Source organism: Phalaenopsis equestris, unplaced genomic scaffold, assembly GCF_001263595.1.
Source record: "Phalaenopsis equestris unplaced genomic scaffold, ASM126359v1 Scaffold000032, whole genome shotgun sequence".
Classification (NCBI taxonomy): Eukaryota; Viridiplantae; Streptophyta; class Magnoliopsida; order Asparagales; family Orchidaceae; genus Phalaenopsis; species Phalaenopsis equestris.
In genome coordinates this window covers 731,275-749,525 of record NW_018164474.1, presented here as the reverse complement: position 1 = coordinate 749,525, position 18,251 = coordinate 731,275, and the positions used below count along the sequence as shown (strand labels likewise).

General features: G+C 36.5%; 1 protein-coding gene across 2 annotated transcripts in view; it reads left to right on the top strand.

Annotated features, from left to right (window-relative positions):
* LOC110018715 (kinesin-like protein KIN-12A) overlaps positions 1–18,251 on the top strand; it is a 43,862-nt gene that overhangs the window by 10,852 nt on the left and 14,759 nt on the right. For both annotated transcript variants that reach the window (XR_002293381.1, XM_020716124.1), the window contains exons 9-15: positions 360–505; positions 1,153–1,302; positions 1,386–1,515; positions 1,601–2,932; positions 3,028–3,126; positions 3,209–3,361; positions 3,478–4,275. Coding sequence is in view for 1 of the 2 variants with exons in the window: in XM_020716124.1 (XP_020571783.1) it covers positions 360–505; positions 1,153–1,302; positions 1,386–1,515; positions 1,601–2,932; positions 3,028–3,126; positions 3,209–3,361; positions 3,478–4,275 (2,808 nt within the window). In the remaining variant the exon portion in view is untranslated. The remainder of the gene's footprint in view (positions 1–359; positions 506–1,152; positions 1,303–1,385; positions 1,516–1,600; positions 2,933–3,027; positions 3,127–3,208; positions 3,362–3,477; positions 4,276–18,251) is intronic.

Here is an 18,251-nt window from a genome sequence, read left to right as displayed (position 1 = left end):
GACCATAATTTGATCTTGCGTACGTAATTTTGTGCATTTTAGTCTAGATCTGCATTAAAAACCTTAGACCCTAAGATGCATTAAATCAATATTTCTATGAACCTTGTGAGAAATGAGTTTTTTTTTTATTTTTGCCAATTAGATTTTTGACTCATAAGTATTGAGCTTTTTATGAATCTATTAATTATGTGATAGCTTCATTATTGCACAAACTCGTCATATTTGGTATAAAGCTTGTGGTATTGATGATGATTAGCTTCAATGTTGGGAGATTAATCAAGTTGCCCTTGCCCTTTAATTTGTTATATTGGGTTTGGAGCTTAGCATCTATCTGATTTACTTCCTATTGAATTTTCCAGAGTATGTCAGATGGCCTTAGTAGCTTAAAGACCAGTAGAATAAACCTTGTTGATCTAGCTGGATCCGAAAGACAAAAGGCCACACGTGCTGCAGGTGAACGTTTAAAGGAAGCAGGCAACATCAATCGTTCCCTTTCCCAACTCGGGTATTTTTTTTTATCTCATTGATATAGAGAGATGGTATGACTGGCTGGTTAAAAACTCTATTTTTTGGCTGAACTTATTAGGCTTTATTATGATGGTGATGGATTTTTGAAGCAGCACATTTTGTTATTTGATGTCAAACGTATAAAATATTGCAGCCTTGAACATTATTCTTTTGCATTATCCATGGACTATGAAGCTTGTAATCTTCAGAACATCAAGCTAAGTCTTGAATAGGTTTTTTAGTTTTTCTCTTATTGTTATCAACATTATTAAATAAAATGAAAAAGGCAAATGGTTTCTACATGGCTGTGAACATTTAAATACAGGCAATAAACTTGTATCTTACCAGGGCGTTGTATCAGGCTTTCTACAGGCAATAAACTTGTAACGTGGTTATAGTTCTATCAGGCTTTCTACAGGCAATAAACTTGTAACGTGTTTATAGTTCATCTCCCTGTTATCGACCTCACCAGCAGCCACTCTTTCTTTGCAACCCCCTAAGTGACCAATCTAATTCGATTCACATGGCTTTTCTGTAATTTTGTTTTCTGTACATTTTAAAATTCCTTTTGGACTATTTTTTTCTTTGGTTGTATTTTTACTGTAAATTACTTTTCATTAATTACCAGCTCTGTCTTTCATGCAGGAATTTAATTAATATTCTAGCAGAAGTTTCTCAGTCTGGAAAACATAGGCACGTCCCTTATAGAGACTCGAGGCTGACATTTTTATTGCAGGAATCTCTCGGTGGTAATGCAAAGTTGGCCATGATCTGTGCTATTTCACCTTCAAAACGGTAAGTACAAATCAACTAGAGTTGGTTATATTCTCTTTTTTTTTTCTGATATCCTCAACTACGGGAAATTCTGATGAGTTCAGTTGCAAGAATGAAACTTTTAGCACCTTGAGGTTTGCACAGCGTGCTAAGGCAATAAAAAACCAGGCTGTTGTAAATGAGACGATGGAGGATGATGTTAGTGTCCTAAGAGAACAAATACGTCAACTGAAGGTAATTTTTCTTAGATTTTTATATCGTTATTAACACATCTTCAATGATGCCATAAAGGAGGCTGATATTATTTTTTCATAATCAGGATGAACTTCTACGAATAAAATCAAATGACACATCTACAGAAAACAATAGCAGAAATTCTACTGGATGGAATGTCCAAAGAAGCTTGAATCTTTTGAGATTAAGCCTTTGTCGTCCAAGAACATTACCACTTGTGGATGATGACAGTGATGAAGAGATGGAAATCGTCAGGGAAGGAGTTGAAATAACATGTATTGAGGCACATTCAACCTCTGATTTAGAAAAATTTTGTGCTAATGAGGAACCAAATAGCTTGAAAGACCCGAAAGATTTAAAACCTGATAATTCTGATAAAGAACCTAATCTTAATGATACATACCCAACTCAAATACAAGGTTCTGATTTTCTAAATGACCAAAATAAAGAGATAATGAGCGTCGAAGGTTATGAAGGACAGCAAACTGTAGCAGAAGACTTTTTAATAAAAAGCCAAGAAATAACAGAAATTACAGACGCAGAAGTTTCGATCATTCCCGACATAAAAGAGGACACATTTCAGGACGTGTGTGAATCAGTAACAATCCTTGCTAAGAGAAAGTCATTGGATGTTAGCTGCAGTGAAATTATTGAGGAACATTCTGTGGTTATTGGTAGTGATCCTGTAGGGGCCAATGTTATTGACAATTCTCATAACTCTTTTACTTCTCAAAGTCACGTTTCACCTTGCAGGCTTGACATTACAGCATGTGAAACATCTTTGGCTCTCGAGTCACCCATATCAAGTAAGTCTCCTAGATTTGAGAATTGCAGTAGAAGTCTGAGGTCATCAACATTAATTTCAGCATTACCCATGTCCAACTTGTCTCCTAGACTTGAAAATTGTAGTCTGAAAAGTTTGAGTACATCTTTAACTTCAGCATCTCAGAAAAACATATCGTCACGTTTGGAACATGATTCAGGAGCAGTTACTGTTTCATTTGCCGATAACTTAAACCATAATAATGCTGTTCATCCCACTCTATCCAGCAGGAATTCGTTATCAACGGCTGAACAACTTGCAGCAAGCTTACAACATGGTCTTCAAGTCATTGATTGCCACCATCGAACTTCATCTGCAAGGAATCCGGCATTCCGGTTCTCTTTGAAACCATTTGATCCGAGGCTTCTGACCTCAACGAACAAGGTTGACATTGGCATACAAACATTCTCGCAAGGATCATGTATGTTAGAAGATTCATCTGCTTTTATATGTAGTTACTGCAAGAACAATGCTTTGCCACTCGAATGTGATAATAGCACTGAGCAGGCAGGATTGCAAATAGTGCCTGTGGAGGATGGTCAATCAGCTAGCAAGTTACAATCTCTCAATCGATGCAGGAAGCTTGTGCCAAAAGTATGATTTTACAATGCTAAATATATGTTATTTCTATATCATAAGTTTTGCCTGGTAACTTTTTATGAAATCTGTGAGACATGTCTTATGCTCAGGCAGTGGAGAAGGTCTTGGCCGGTGCAATTAGGAGGGAAATGGCTCTTGAAGATCACTGTGCTAAACAAGCTGCTGAAATTATGCATCTAAATCGTTTGGTGGGTGGCTTTCTTAACTCATAGTTTTAAACTACAGAACAACGAGTTATAACTTGTCATCATACATCTTGATTATTTGCAGGTCCAACAATACAAACATGAGCGTGAATGCATCTCAGTTATTGAGCAGACCCGTGAGGATAAAATCTGCCGTCTAGAGGGTCTTATGGATGGTGTTATACCAACAGAAGAGTTCATGGAGGAGGAATTTCTCTCCTTAAGAAACGAACACATGGTCAGTTAGATTTACTAGTATATCTATATCATTTTATCCGCAGCATGGATTTTATTGAAGAGGCAGTCAATTTCTGAGAGTTTTTACAAAACACGCGATCCTTTTTTCTCTTACAGATGCTAAAAGAGAAATTTCAGAATCATCCTGAAGTTCTACATCTAAAGATTGAATTAAAAAGAGTTCAGAATGAGCTGGATGGATATAGAAACTTCTTTAATATGGGTGAAAGGGATGTACTGATTGAGGAAATACAAGACCTAAAACGCCAGTTGCAGTGTTTCATAGACTATTCGTTGGCATCAACATGTGGTCGAAGTCCATTGCTGCAGTTGACCCATTCAACTGAACATATGTCAGCTCCTCTCACCATGATTCCTGAAACAAAAGAAGAAAGTGCTGAACAAATCATGGAACAGGAGAGACGCTGCTGGACTGAAAAGGAGAGCAAGTGGATTTCTCTGTCTGAAGAGCTTCGAGCAGAACTCAAATCCAGTCGTGCGCTTACTGATAAATGCAAATCCGAACTTGAATCTGAGAAGAAATGCTCTGAGGAGCTAAAGGAGGCACTTCAAACAGCATTAGAGGTTCATACGCGAACTTTAGAACAATATGCTGAGCTGGAAGAGAGGCATATCGCTTTGCTTGGGAGGCATCGGAAGATGAGGGAGGGTATAACTGATATGAAGAATGCAGCAGCACGAGCTGGTGTGAAAGGTGCTGATAATAAACTCATTGAATCTCTTGCCGCTCAAATTGAAGCTCTTAGGGCAGAGAGAGAAAAGGAGAGGCGGTACTGGAGAAATGAAAACAAAGGTCTCCAGACTCAGCTAAGGGATACTGCTGAGGCTTTAGAGGCTGCTGGAGAACTACTTGTTCGTTTGAAGGAAGCAGAAGAGGCTGTCACTACAACACAGGTACATGTTATAATGGAGCACCACGAATTCTTGGAGGTTATATTTTTTGCAATTTAATAGGCTTTATCTGACACTTGTAATACAGGAAAATCTTTGCGAAAATGGATTCAAGTGATACTTTTAATACATGACAATCTTTCCAAAATTAGATTAAATTTCTTTTGAAGAGTTTCACTATGGGAATTTATACAGAAAATTTCCAAATTACTATGAAATCAGCAATTTTGGTCAACTAAACATTAGAAATATAAACTAAAAAGGAAACAAATCCTTTTCTCGGATGGAAAACGTGTTAAAACATCGACGCACTCAAGTTTATCGAAAAAAAAAGTGAAAAGTATTACTAAGGTATTGCTCTTAAGTATAAAAAATTCGCACTTAAACATATAGATGATTATTTTTTTGAAGTTAGTACGAGATTATTTCACATGACGAGACGAAACAACGCAACGAGTTTTCACGCGCTCGTTTTGAGTTTGCCATCTCCTGTGAACAACCTGAAAATCATAGACATCGTAGAAATTCATGATATTCGGGCTCATATCGTGACTTAACCCAAATATTAACTTACTTGTCAAAACATATCTCAAACAGACTTTTCAGTATAAATCTGCCCTTCCGATACGGCCTATTCATTTCACTTTTTCTTTATAACACCACACTCTTCCCTTCCTGCTAATAGTCCTTACGAAAGCTCACAAACTAAGTTCATGCTTCCGATACAAGTTTGACGCCTGCAACAACTACTGAAAACGATTAAATGGACATTTTCATGGCAAATGTCAAAATGGAAACATGAGGAAAGAAATGAATGTTTAGAATGGCGTTAAAGAGGGTTTCATACCTTTAAATTTCCTCCTGGAAAATCTTTGCGAAAATGGATTAAAGTGATACTTTTAATACATGACAATCTTTCTAAAATTGGCTTAAACTTCTTTCGAAGAGTTTTGCAATGTGAATTTATACAGAAAATTTCCTAATTACTGTGACATCAACAATTTTGGTCAACTAAACATTAGAAATATAAACTAAAAAAGAAACAATTCCTTATCTCCATGAAAAATGTGTTAAAACATTGACGCATTCAAGTTTACCAAAAAAAAAAGGGAAAACTATTAATGTTTCTTTAGTAGGTATTGCTCTCAAGTATAGAAAATTCACACTTAAACCTACAGTAAATTATTTTTTTTTGAAGTTAGCACGAGATTATTTTACTTGACGAGAAGAAGTAGCACAATGAGTTTTCACACGCTCGTTTCGAGTTCGTAGTCTCGTGTGAACAACCTGAAAATCGTAGACATCATAGAAATTCATGATATTCAGGCTCATATCGTGACTTAACCCAAATCTTAACTTGTCAAAACATATCTCAAACAAAATTTTCGGTATAAATCTGCCCTTCCGATACCGTTTATTCATTTCACTTTTTCTTTATAACACCACACTCTTCCCTCCCCCTCGCTGATTTTGTGCTAATAGCCCTTACGAAAGCTCACAAATCAAGTTCGATGATTCTGATACAAGTTTGACTCCTGCAACAGCTACTGAAAACGATTAAATGGACATTTTCATGGCAAATGCCAAAATGGAAACTTGAGGAAAGAAAGGAATGTTTAGAATGGCGTTAAAGAGGGTTTCATATCTTTAGATTTTCTCTCGGAACCCTGAATGACCACCTGAAGCACTCGGTGGGCTGGGCTTCCACTCTGTTCGCGACCTGGTACAGTAACCGAGTTGAGGAACTCTCGTGTGGAGAGGAATTAGGAGGAACTGAATTAAGGTTCAACATATAAGGGCAATTCCAATGGATCTCAGCCATCCAATCTATCCTATGGTTAAAAAAATGCATAGGAAGATCGGTTCGGAACAGTGCATATGCAGGAGATTAGAAGAGGATCAGGATTAATTAAGTTATTGATCATATACTTTTGAATTTTCTATCTCTCAATCCATTCATAATTTATGTATAGTGCTTTATATCAAATTGATTGTTTTAATGCGTAGAATTTTATAAAATAGTTTCGGTTGAAATTTTAGAGGTGTGAAATGTTGGATACTTTAAAATTTTGCGGAACTTTTACCTATTCTTAAATTTTGGGTGTTGTAGTTTAGAATGCAAATTTCTCACTGATCCATGGGGAAAGCAATTCCAAGGTATAAGAGGATTCTCCATTAAGTTTATAACATGTTGGGAATTTACCTAAAATTATATAGGTTTTCCTTATGATGGAGTATGAGAAGCTCTACCATCAACTCTGCAGCCAGATCTCACTTCCATGTTATAACAAGATTCTCCACTAAATCTGTAGCATGCTGTAGAAATTTACCTAAAACTATTTAGGTTTTGCCTTAAGATAGGGTATAAAAAGCTCTACCATTCATTTCACAGATGTTGTAGTAAATTATCTAGGTTTCTTCTTAAGATGGCTTGGGAAATTTGAGAACTTGAAAATCAGGTGGATTTTTGCTTGAATAGCTAAGTTCAAATTAACAATTGAAAAATGAGAGAGATAAATATAATGGTGCCTGGTATAAAAATAAAGTGAAATAGAACATTATTTAATTAATGTTTCTATTCATCTCTAAAGAATGTTATTTAATTAAAGTTTTCATTCAAGCTTTGTTTTGTCCCTTCTAGCATGGTAAATCGTTTTATTAGAAATCATGTTAATAATCTCTAAATGTTGGATGTTCACTCTACTTATCTTATAGTATAACTCATGGGTATACAACTTTGGAGTTTAGATATATCCTTACTAATTTTGTTAGCTCAAACTATAGCTTAAATGTCCTACATTTAGGTTTGTATGTGACAGATTGTATTCAAACACCATTGCTTCATTTTATTATTTCTCTTTGAAAAGATAAACACCCCATCATATATTTTAAAACTCTTCGACAAATGTTTTGTCTGGGTTGTTCTTTACGAGTCACAGTGCCGATTTTGTTATCCTTTGCTGATTGCTTCTTAAAATAGATCCTTTTTGAAAATTCCTCTGAGCTGAATCCCTTCTTGGGTTAACATCTGACGTGGATCTTTGAGCAAAATTAGGGCATTTTCTCCTTTGATGTCCGGGTTGTTTTCAAAGTAACAGACCTTCAAACCAAATAATCATTCATCACGATGTTGCTTTCCACACTTTAACATAGAGTTGTGCAGTGCTGCTGCCAGCATGACTAATAACTCCACCAGTGTAGTATTTTATCTTCTTCTCATTAGACTCTCCTCCTGAATGAACTGTTGGTGCCACTTCTTCTTAACGCTTCTTCTTGTGCAAATCTCTACGCTTCCGAGTCTGTTGGAGATCAATCTCCACCCACCTAACCCTCTCCACCAACACTGAATAGTTTTCAATCTCAAGTGCAGTACTGATTGCTTGATTGAATCTTTCAATCCAAAAAGAAATCTATGACATTTCTCTTGTGCATTCAGAACGAGCTATGGTGCATATCTTGATAGCACAGTGAACTTCACTTCGTGCTACATAATCGATCGATCTTTTTGCACCAATTTTTTGAATTTATCTTGCATCTGTCTCCTAGCCGATTGTTGTACAAACCAACCTATGAAGTTTCTCACAAATCGCCCATTGCACCAATTAGCTGGTTCTACCTCCAAACTTCTCTTGTATTTTACGTTCCCACCATTTTTCAACTTCACCTTTAAATGCAAATGTGGCAAGGGTAACTCCTCTTTATGGTTGACATGACCTCCTCTTTATGGTGGACATGACAACCCATCAATATTCCTCTCCTCTTAATAGCCGGTTTTCAGCTTTCTCCGTGCTTCATGCTCCAGAAAACAAAGGTAGTCTCATGAGCTTCAAGTTCTTATTCATTGATGCACCTCCACTATTACTAGCTTGAGATTGAGAAGTCTTAATCCGCTGAGTCATAACATTCATCATATCAGAAAATGCACCAGCACTGGCTGTGACATTCTAAGGACATTAAATTTGACATTATCATCTCTGACCTCTTCCTGATGATTATTCATAATTCAAAAATAACAACAATATACTTTATTTAAACTCAATTAAAATTTTAATTTATATTATTTATAATTTAGTCCAATCATTCTTTTAGTTCATTCATTTTAATATAAATCTGATGCTCTGATACCACTTTTGTCACGATCTGGTCCAGGCCTTGAAGTTAACAAAACGGGAATGAACGGTCAGTTAGTGGAAATCAACTCTTTATTACTATATTTCTATTACTAATAGTTTAATATTCAAATATTTTTGAAAGAGCCACAAAAAAATCAATTAAATTAACAAGTAGAAGTTTGTATATTTTGGATTGTTATTCTCGCCTCCTATACATATTTGATCCTCTTTTATTTATCTTGTTCAAATGTTTAAAACCTAAACAATATTAAAGTAACATAATGAGTTATAAGACGTAACCCAAGAGTAATCACATTTCTAAACTATAGTAATCCAAGAAAAACAAATCAATATGCAAGTTGATCTTTCATATCACTATAAAAAACTTATAATATGCTAGTCTAATATTTTTATAAGAAATATTCTATATACTAAAACATGTGTCAATGAGATTTTCTAAAAAAAATATTTAAATTTTCTATATGTATTTACTTTAACTTGCCTTTACCTTATACTTTTTACATACATATATCTCTTTGAGGATCTACATCAACAAAACCTAACACAACCTATATTAATCCGTTTGCGTAGTGGTTAGCAATCCAAATATCACAATTATCCATGGTGGAAAGCCCCTTACCTGCCCAACCTATATTATCTTGTCGGCATGGTGGTTAGCGATCTAAACTATAGCAATCCAAGAAAAACAAATCAATATGCACGTTGATTTTTCATATTACTATAAGAAATCTTATAATATGCTAGTCTTTAATATTTTTATAAGAAATCTTCTATATACTAGAGCATGTATCAATGAGATTTCTAAATAAAAATATTTAAATTTTCTATATGTATTTACTTTAACTTACTTTTACGTTATACTTTTTACATACATATCTCTCTTTGAGGATTTCAATCAACAAAACCTAACACAACCGATATTAATCTGTCTGCGCAGCGGTTAGCAATCTAAATATCACAATTGTCCATGGTGGAAAGTCCCTTACCTGCCCCAACCTTTATTATCTCGTCGGCACAGTGATTAGCGATCTAAAGATCACAATTGTTAGGGGAGTAACATTTTATCTACTCGCTTTTGGCCGATATTCTCTCGTCGGCACAACGGTTAATAATTTAAAAATCATAATTTTTTGAAGTGGTAGAAAAACTATGCGCGCGGGTATACTGGCGTCCTTTGGCTGTATCATTGGGGAGTGAATTCTTTCTCTGAACATGCACATATAAGCATTTATATATAAGCTAATTCATAACATGCATTGTTTCAAGATATCTTCATTAATGTACTAACATGCATATTTACTTTATCGTGTAATTAATCATCATATATATCATGCAAATCTCTCATGTCAATTTTATCTTTTATCTCATTCATATTTTTCCTATCATGTCTATCTTTCATGCATACCTTGTATATCTCTTATGTTATGCATGTCCTCCCTATCTGACAATATCAGGAATGTAACTAAGTTAGAATATTGTCGGCCCTTAAAAATTGGGAAATTGTCGGTCACCAGAATGTATATCCCGACACCTGGTTTAATTTAATATGTACATGTATAATTTGGGAAAAATATTATTTTAAAATTTGAAAAGACAGAATCGAACCGACATCATATCATCAGTAGTTTAAATAAACGAGTCTAATACCACAAACAATGCATCTATCCCGATAGGTAGACACACTACTTACTGGTAAGACTCGATTTAAATAAATTAAAGAATTTATGAAATCTGTTTATGTCTGCGAAAAATCATTTTTTATGTTGAACGACAAGTTTTCTTATTTAATACGAAAAAATTAATTAGGGTTTATTTGAAGTTGGGTGCTTAAAAATTTCCTATAGGGGCAAACCCCTATAGTTAATCTTAGACAGTACATCTTAGACAGCCGAGTTCATCTAAGACAACTATCGATAAAAATCAGGGGATACTGTCTTAAATAATTTCAAGGGGTAGAACTTTTCAAAAGATCGGACAAAGAGGTGTGAAAGTGAAATGACTCAAATTTGAGGCAAAATTGGGGATTTTGGTCTAAGTTGATTTTTTAGTGAAATTGAGGCTTGACCAAGGCCAATGAAGGTTCAATTTGAAATGGGGAAATGTTTTAAAGAGTTTATGGTGGAAAATTGGGACAATTGGGTAGATTTGAGGTTTCATCATTCTCGTTAACGGGCTCATCGGACTTAATTATGATTTGAGGATTAGTTTGAGAATGGAGATCGAAGTTAGATTGATCAAAGTAAGTTACGTTATCGTTAGAAACAATTAGAACGTAACCATAATTATAAGCATTATATTCATAATACCCCGATGGGACAAAAGATAATCATACATAGTCAGGAGTTTGAGGATTTTCTTCCCCGAATTTGAGACAACCAATTCAACAGAGGCAGCCCCTATCCTACTCCCCGAGCTATCGGTCTTCATGACATCGTTCTTCTCCTTCTCTGGTTGTGGCGATTTCTCTGGTGAAATCTCCATCTTGGGCTGGGCAGACTGTAGGCTCTGGACTGCTGTCTGCACTGAAGCGGTCTACATCTGATCCAATATCTTCTTGGATGACTTGCTCCAAATTGTGTTCTATCCATCTTTCTTTGAATACAGATCTATCAGAGTGATTGACTCGGCTGAAATCATATTTACAGAATCTCTGTCAGAGTTTTTTAAATATTCCTTCGGGATGGTTATATTTTCTTTTTTAAAGTTCCACTCGAGCCAATCATTGAAAAATGAAGCAGCCCTCTATTGTATGTCTCAGCATCCTGTGGTAGAGGCTGAAATTGGGATAGTCTTTCATGTCAGCTTCTTCTGGCTCTTTAGTTCTAGCAATCTAAACTCGGGCTTTTTCATTAAGTTTCTGAACATTTTTGGCACAGCCTTATCTTTGAAAGAATATACTCTCTTCTTTCGTTCTGAAAGAGTCAAACCCCATCTACTCTTTGCTCGGTGCGGTCCTCCTTGGTATGACTGTTGACTAGACTGGCAATACTGTTGTGTTTGCTGCTGAGCATGCTGTGATGATGACTGAGAACTCTGATGAGAATGTTCTGCCTGAATATTTCTTAGTTGCTTTCCTTTATCAACTGTTGCCACCGTTCCAGACTTCTTCTCGAATACTTTAGTTGTCTTGGACTTTTTTGACTTTTCTTGGGAGTCCATATGCTTAATTTCTTCTTGTAGACTGCTGGCTTTGCTTAATAGTTTCTCAAAGGATTTGATGGTGAGTCCCTTAAGCATGAAAACTACTGGCCCATGGATGCTTTTGAGTAGAATCTCAATTGCGTGTTGTTACTGTAGTTGAGGTTCACATTTCATGCTTAGGTTTCTCCACCTCAAGATATAGTTCATCAATGTTTCTTTGGGCTTTTGCCTTTCTACCACGAGTTCTTCAATAGAAACAAGAAGTTCTGCTCCAACAAATCTCTTCGGGAACAACTGTTTTAGCTCGACGAATGTCTTACTGATCCGTCGGGTAGCTCTACTTACCAATCAAATGTTATCTCTGATAGGCTGCTGACAAACTGACGGAAGAGTAAGGCTTCATTACCTCCGGTGTTGCCACAACTGACTCGAAAATGTGCTACATAATGTCTTGGATTTTCGGTTCCGTCGAATGTTTTAAAGTTTGGTGACACAAAACCCTTTGAGTAGGGTACGACATCGAACTCATCCAGGTAATATCTACCCTTTGAAATCAATGCATTTGTCTTAGGCCTCCCGAACTTGTTGTTCGACTAACTGCTTAATATCTTTTTCCGGTATTACACTTAGTGGGGAATCCTTCTTTTGCTGATCATTTCTGTTAGCAGAGGCAACTTCTCTCCTTTCATTGGTGATGTGAACTATCTCTGGCTGGTTGACTTCTGGAGAAGCTAACTGCTATGACTGAGATTGTCCATGAATTGTAGTCATGGCGGCCATGGTTGTGGCCTTCTCTTCCATTCTCTTCTCCATCTGACTAATTTGCTCATCTCTTAGTAGAGCAGCCCTGCGTAAGTCATTTACAGCGTTCCCTTCAACAAGAGGTTAGGCATCGCGCGCAGATGTAGCAGCTCTAGTCTCAATGGCATGAATATCTATAGTCTTCATCAAGATAATTGTTAAAATCAAAATCTTCATTATCATCAAGGGTCACTCTATGCTCTTTGGCCAACTTAGAAATCCCAGCCCTTCAATTATCGCTTCTTGGACCATCTTAAGATTTGGAGGACTTTTCTGAACAACTTCCACTTGTGCATCAAACTCGGTAGCAATAATTGCACCGATGTCTGATACTTCGGACCTTTGCTTCATTCCACGTTCTCGCCCTGCGGGCTCATTGAACCGTATTGGTACGACGACCTTGGGTACCCATACATTCTTTTTGACGGTGATGTCTTGAGACAGGGTGTCTACAGAGGAATCGATGTGTCGGAGAGAGACATGTTCCCCATGGTGCAGACCAAATACAGTACCGGGTGACTTCTTTATTTTCTCCTTCTTTGGGGCACTCTTACGAGCAATAACTGGTGGTATTTTCGAACCCAGACGTGACTTGACCGGTCGACGTCCTGCAGACCTTGGAGGAGCAGTGGTGACAAAATTAGTGGTAGTGACAGTAGTATTAACTCGACTTCTTAGGCGGAATCTAACATGAATACGAGCTGACACAACTTCAGTTGATCTTTGAGACTGTCGGGCAGCTCTGATATCTTTCAAGATCGCCTTCATTCGAGGGGACATCGCGCATCCTACTCGCTTAAGCAGTTCAACAACTGAACATCATTCTTTAACGACCAACCTCTGGAACACTGTACGGACCTTGTTGATAGGAGTGGGCTTCTTCTTCTCCTCATCACGATCATGAAACAACAGTAAGGTAGCAGCAATCTTCTGAATACTTTATACTTTCATAACCCATTAGTATCCATTAATGGGTGGAACCTACTCCTTCGCAGAAGCGGAGAGGTCATACTCCTTTGCAGAAGTGGAGAAGTCTCAAGCAATCCAAGTTCAACAGATACCTTTTCAAGAATTTGGGCTTTAGTAGCCTTCCGAATCTTTCGACTGTGATTTCTTCTTTGAGATTTGGTTAACGGCACGAACTTCGAACTTGATCCGATTTCAAACATCGACGACGAGATTGTAAATCCTCTAGCTGTATCTTCAACAATTATACATAATCTCCTTTCTTTTAGCAGAAAAGGGGACAATAAACTTAACAGGTGTCGGGGGAGCAACGATTTTTACCTTCTTGCAAGAAGGGAAATCTTGAGGACAGTTCAGGTTGAATTCTGCAGATGACACCTGTACTTTTAGAGTAGCAACTTTCATTATGACAAACGGGGCTTTTCCAACCACGACTTTGAGTTCATCGAACCAGCTCCAAATTTGATGGTGGGAGCGACATTGCGAGCACTGCGGCTAGTTGGCAGGTTGTAGGAGAAACTGAGCGTCGGGAATGCCATTGCAACAGCTTAAAAAAGAAAGCTCCGGGGTTAGTTATTTGACCAATACCTTGTAATTTTAGTGTAAACACTAAAAATTAACAAAAGCCCATCTATAGACTGGACAAGTCTTTATTTAATTCTTTAGTTTATGAAGACTTTAAAATTTAGTAAAGTAAATTAAAAGTAGGGGAATTTAAATAATTAAAAGGTTAAAGTTAACCAAACACACAACAATTTGATTTAATTTGCAAAGTAGCAAACCAACCCGAAAAGACACGAGGAGAAGAGTAAATTTTAAACTTAGTGCGGGACTAAATTCACAACGTAGAACACCAAGACAGAATTAGTCCACCAACACACCTATTGGGGGTCCGACCCCACACAAAGACAAGTTTTAAATAACTTCTGAACCTTTCTGTTCAAAGGTGATTGAACAGACAGTCCTGAAGTCCGAAAGAGTTGGTCGTACTCACCTAAGAAAGAAATGGGTGAAGCATGTCAATGAAAGAAGGGTAATCTGGTTCGTAAGAGTTCATAAGGGACATGGACACATTACCGAGGCAGAACTAGTCCACCAACACACTTATTGGGGGTTCGATCCCACACAAAGACAAAAGTCCTAATGAACTTCTGAACCATTCTATTCAAAGGTGATTAAACATACAGTCCTGAAGTCTGAAAAAGTTGATCGTACTCATCCAAGAAAGAAATGGGTGAAACATGTCAAATGAAGAAGAGTAATATGAACCATAAGAGACATAGACACATTACAGATGTATAAAAACAATATTCTCTGATTTAGATGGAGAGAAACTATTCCCCAGCGGAGTCGTCGGAAGCTGTCGACCGTTAAAAGTTGGAAAATTGTCGGTGGTCGGAATATTCCGACGCCCGATTTAATTCAATATGTATATATATAATTTAGGGAAAGTAATATTTTAAATTTTAAAAATACAGGACCCTACCGACTTCATATCCTCAGTAGTTTAAATAAATGAGTCTAATACCACAAGTAATGCATCTATCCCTAAGAGTAGACACACTACTTACTGGTTACTGGTAAGACTCGATTTAAATACACTAAAGAATTTATGAAATTTGTTTAAGTTGCGAAAACCATTTTTTATGTTGACTGCCGTTTTTTTTGCCATAAGTTCTTCTATTTAATACGAAAAAATTAAATAAGATTTATTTTAAGTTGGGTTCTTAAAAGTTTCCTATAAGGGCAAACAACTATAGTTAATTGCATCTTAGACAGCTGAGGTCATCTAAGAAAATTCTTGATAAAAATTAGATGATATTGTTTTCAAGAATTTCAAGGGGTAGGACTTTTCAAAAGATCGGGCAAACAGGTGTGAAAGGGGAATGACTCAAATTTGGGGCAAAATTGGGGATTTTGGTACAAGTTGATTTTTGCGTGAAATTGAGGCTTGACCAAGACCAATTGAAGGTTCAATTTGATATGGGGAAATATTGTAAAGAGTTTGTGATGGAAAATTGAGGCAATATGATAGATTTAGGGGTTCAATTGAGCGAGATTTTGATTTTGGATCAAATTAGGGCTTTTTGATTTGGGTTGAAATTAGAGTCAAATGTGGGTCAATTGGTCTTGGATGTGGTTTCAATCAAGTTTGGACATGATGAATTTGAGTTTAGAATTGAAATTGGGGAAGATTGAAATTAGGAGATATTATTTTCAAGAATTTCAAGGGGTAGGACTTTTCAAAATATCAGATAATGATGTGTGAAAGGGGAATGACTCAAATTTGGGGCAAAATTGGAGATTTTGGTCCAAGTTGATTTTTGAGTGAAATTGAGGCTTGACCAAGGCCAATTGAAGGTTCAATTTGATATGTGGAAATATTGTGAAGAGTTTATGATAGAAAATTCGGGCAATTAGATAGATTTGGGGGTTCAATTGAGCGAGATTTTGATTTTGGATCAAATTAGGGCTTTTTGATTTGGGTTGAAATTAATCAAATGTGTGTCAATTGGTCTTGGATTTGGTTTCAATCAAGCCTGGACATGATGAATTTGAGTTTAGAATTGAAATTGGCGAATATTGTTTTCAAGAATTTCAAGGGGTACGACTTTTTAAAAGATCAGACAAAGAGGTGTGAAAGGGGAATGACTCAAATTTGGGGCAAAATTAGGGATTTTGGTCCAAGTTGATTTTCAAGTGAAATTGAGTCTTGACTAAGGCCAATTGAAGGTTCAATTTGATATGAGGAATATTGTAAAGAGTTTATGATGGAAAATTGGGGAAATTAGATAGATTTGGGGGTTCTATTGAGCGAGATTTTGATTTTGGATCAAATTAGGGCTTTTTGATTTGGGTTGGATTCAATTGTGGGTCAATTGGTCTTGGATTTGGTTTCAATCAAGCCTGGACATGATGAATTTGAGTTTAGAATCGAAATTTAGGAAGATTGAGATCAAATTGGTGGACATTGGGGGTGAATTGGGGTAATTGGGTCTTTTAAAGGTAATTTGCGGCTTTTGGTCAAAATTGGTCAAATTGAGCTCAATGGAGTGATTCAAATTGATTTTGGGGACATTTAAAATGATTTTGAAGATTTTTGGACAATTTGGGTCACCAAGGGTATTTTGATAATTTTAGCAAAATAAAGGGTATTTTGGTAATTTTGAAAATTGTGGAATGTTTTGGGCAATTTGGGTCGTTTCAAATGGTTTGAGATGATTTTTGAACAAATTTGAGTATTTTGGGTAATTTTGAGAATTTTGGCCAATTGTGGAGTTTCAAGGGTAGTTTGGTAATTTTGTAAGTTGGGTATTTTGTTAAAATTGGGGTGTCAATCACCCTACTTGAGCCATGGACCAATATAATTCCCTACTTTGGGTCCTCCATGTACTGGTCCTAGCTAAACCCTAGCTTAGGGCTAAGGGGTCTAGGAGATCATCTACATGAGTCTCTTAAAAGGTTAATGTGTCAAAGTTAAGCATGTTTGAGTTTAAGGTAGTGGATGGAAGTGCAATGTGCAAGTGTGTGTGTGAGACCAACCAAAACCACACCACCAGAGGGTTAACCCTAAGGCCAAGTAGTCTTATGGGGACTCTCCTTGAGCTCCCCCATATCCATCTACTAAGTGCTAGAGGTTAGGACCAATATGTGAAACTTCAAGTTGAGCAAAAAAGAGTATAAAATTTTTAATGGTGAGAGATCTTTTTTTAGTTCTCTAGGAATAGTTAACATGAAAGTCCTATGGTTAGATCCTAGGTTATTAATGAGGAAAGACTAGACCTCAACCAAAAGTGAGGTTAACGAATGGACCCCAATAGGTGTGGTGTGCCGGGCAAGCACACTGCACGTATTTGCGTTGGCCGAAGAGATCAACAAGACCAACACAGACGTCTAAGCCAACATACTTAAAATAAAACGTACAATTGGTGACAGTTGTTTCCGCTGCGGAATTAACAAATGAATATTCGATCGAAACTGAGGATTCAAAACTCTCACTGGGGATTAGAAAGAAAGGAATTCCGAAAACGACCATCAAGAAAAGAAAATGAAGGTGACGGTAAAGATTCAATTTCAATTTGATGTTAGAAAACTTCAATTTTGATTTCAAAATTCAACAATTTCAGAGAGTCGGAATCAAAATTTGGGTATTCACCCTGAAATGAGAATTGAAATTTGGGTATCAATCCAGGAATAAGAATCAAAAGCCATACTCCATTTAAGGTGATCTTAAAATCGATTTCAAAAGATGAAAATATGATGTCATACCCCATATAAGGTGGCTTTATATCTATCTCAAAAAAATTGGGTAGAGAATTAAATGTCATACCCCATTTAAGGTAGTCTTAAAAACGATTTAAGAAGATGATAATAGGATGTCATATCCCATTTAAGGTGGTCTTATACCTACCTCGAAGAAAATTAGGTAGAGAATCAGATGTTATACCCCATTTAAGGTGGTTTTAAAACCGAAATCAAAGATGAGAATATGATGTCATACCCCATTTAAGGTGGTCTTATACCTATCTTGAAGAAATTTGGGTGGAGAGTCGGATGACATACTCCATTAAGGTGGTCTTAAAACCGATCTCAAAAGATGAGAATAGGATGTCATACTACATTTAAGGTGGTCTTATACCTATCTCGAGGAAAATTATGTAGAGAATCATATATCATACTCCATTAAGGTGGTCTTAAAACTGATCTCAAAAGATGAGAATAGGATGTCATACCCTATTTAAGGTGGTCTTATACCTACCTCGAAAAAAAATGGGTAGAGAATCAGATGTCATACTCCATTAAGGTGGTCTTAAAATCGATCTCGAAAGATGAAAATAGGATGCCATACCCCATTCTAGAGAGATCCCCCCATTCGACGCTATCCAGAGGTAATTTTGCGTAGTAAGTTGGTGGGAAATAGTAAAGCAAGGTTAGGGA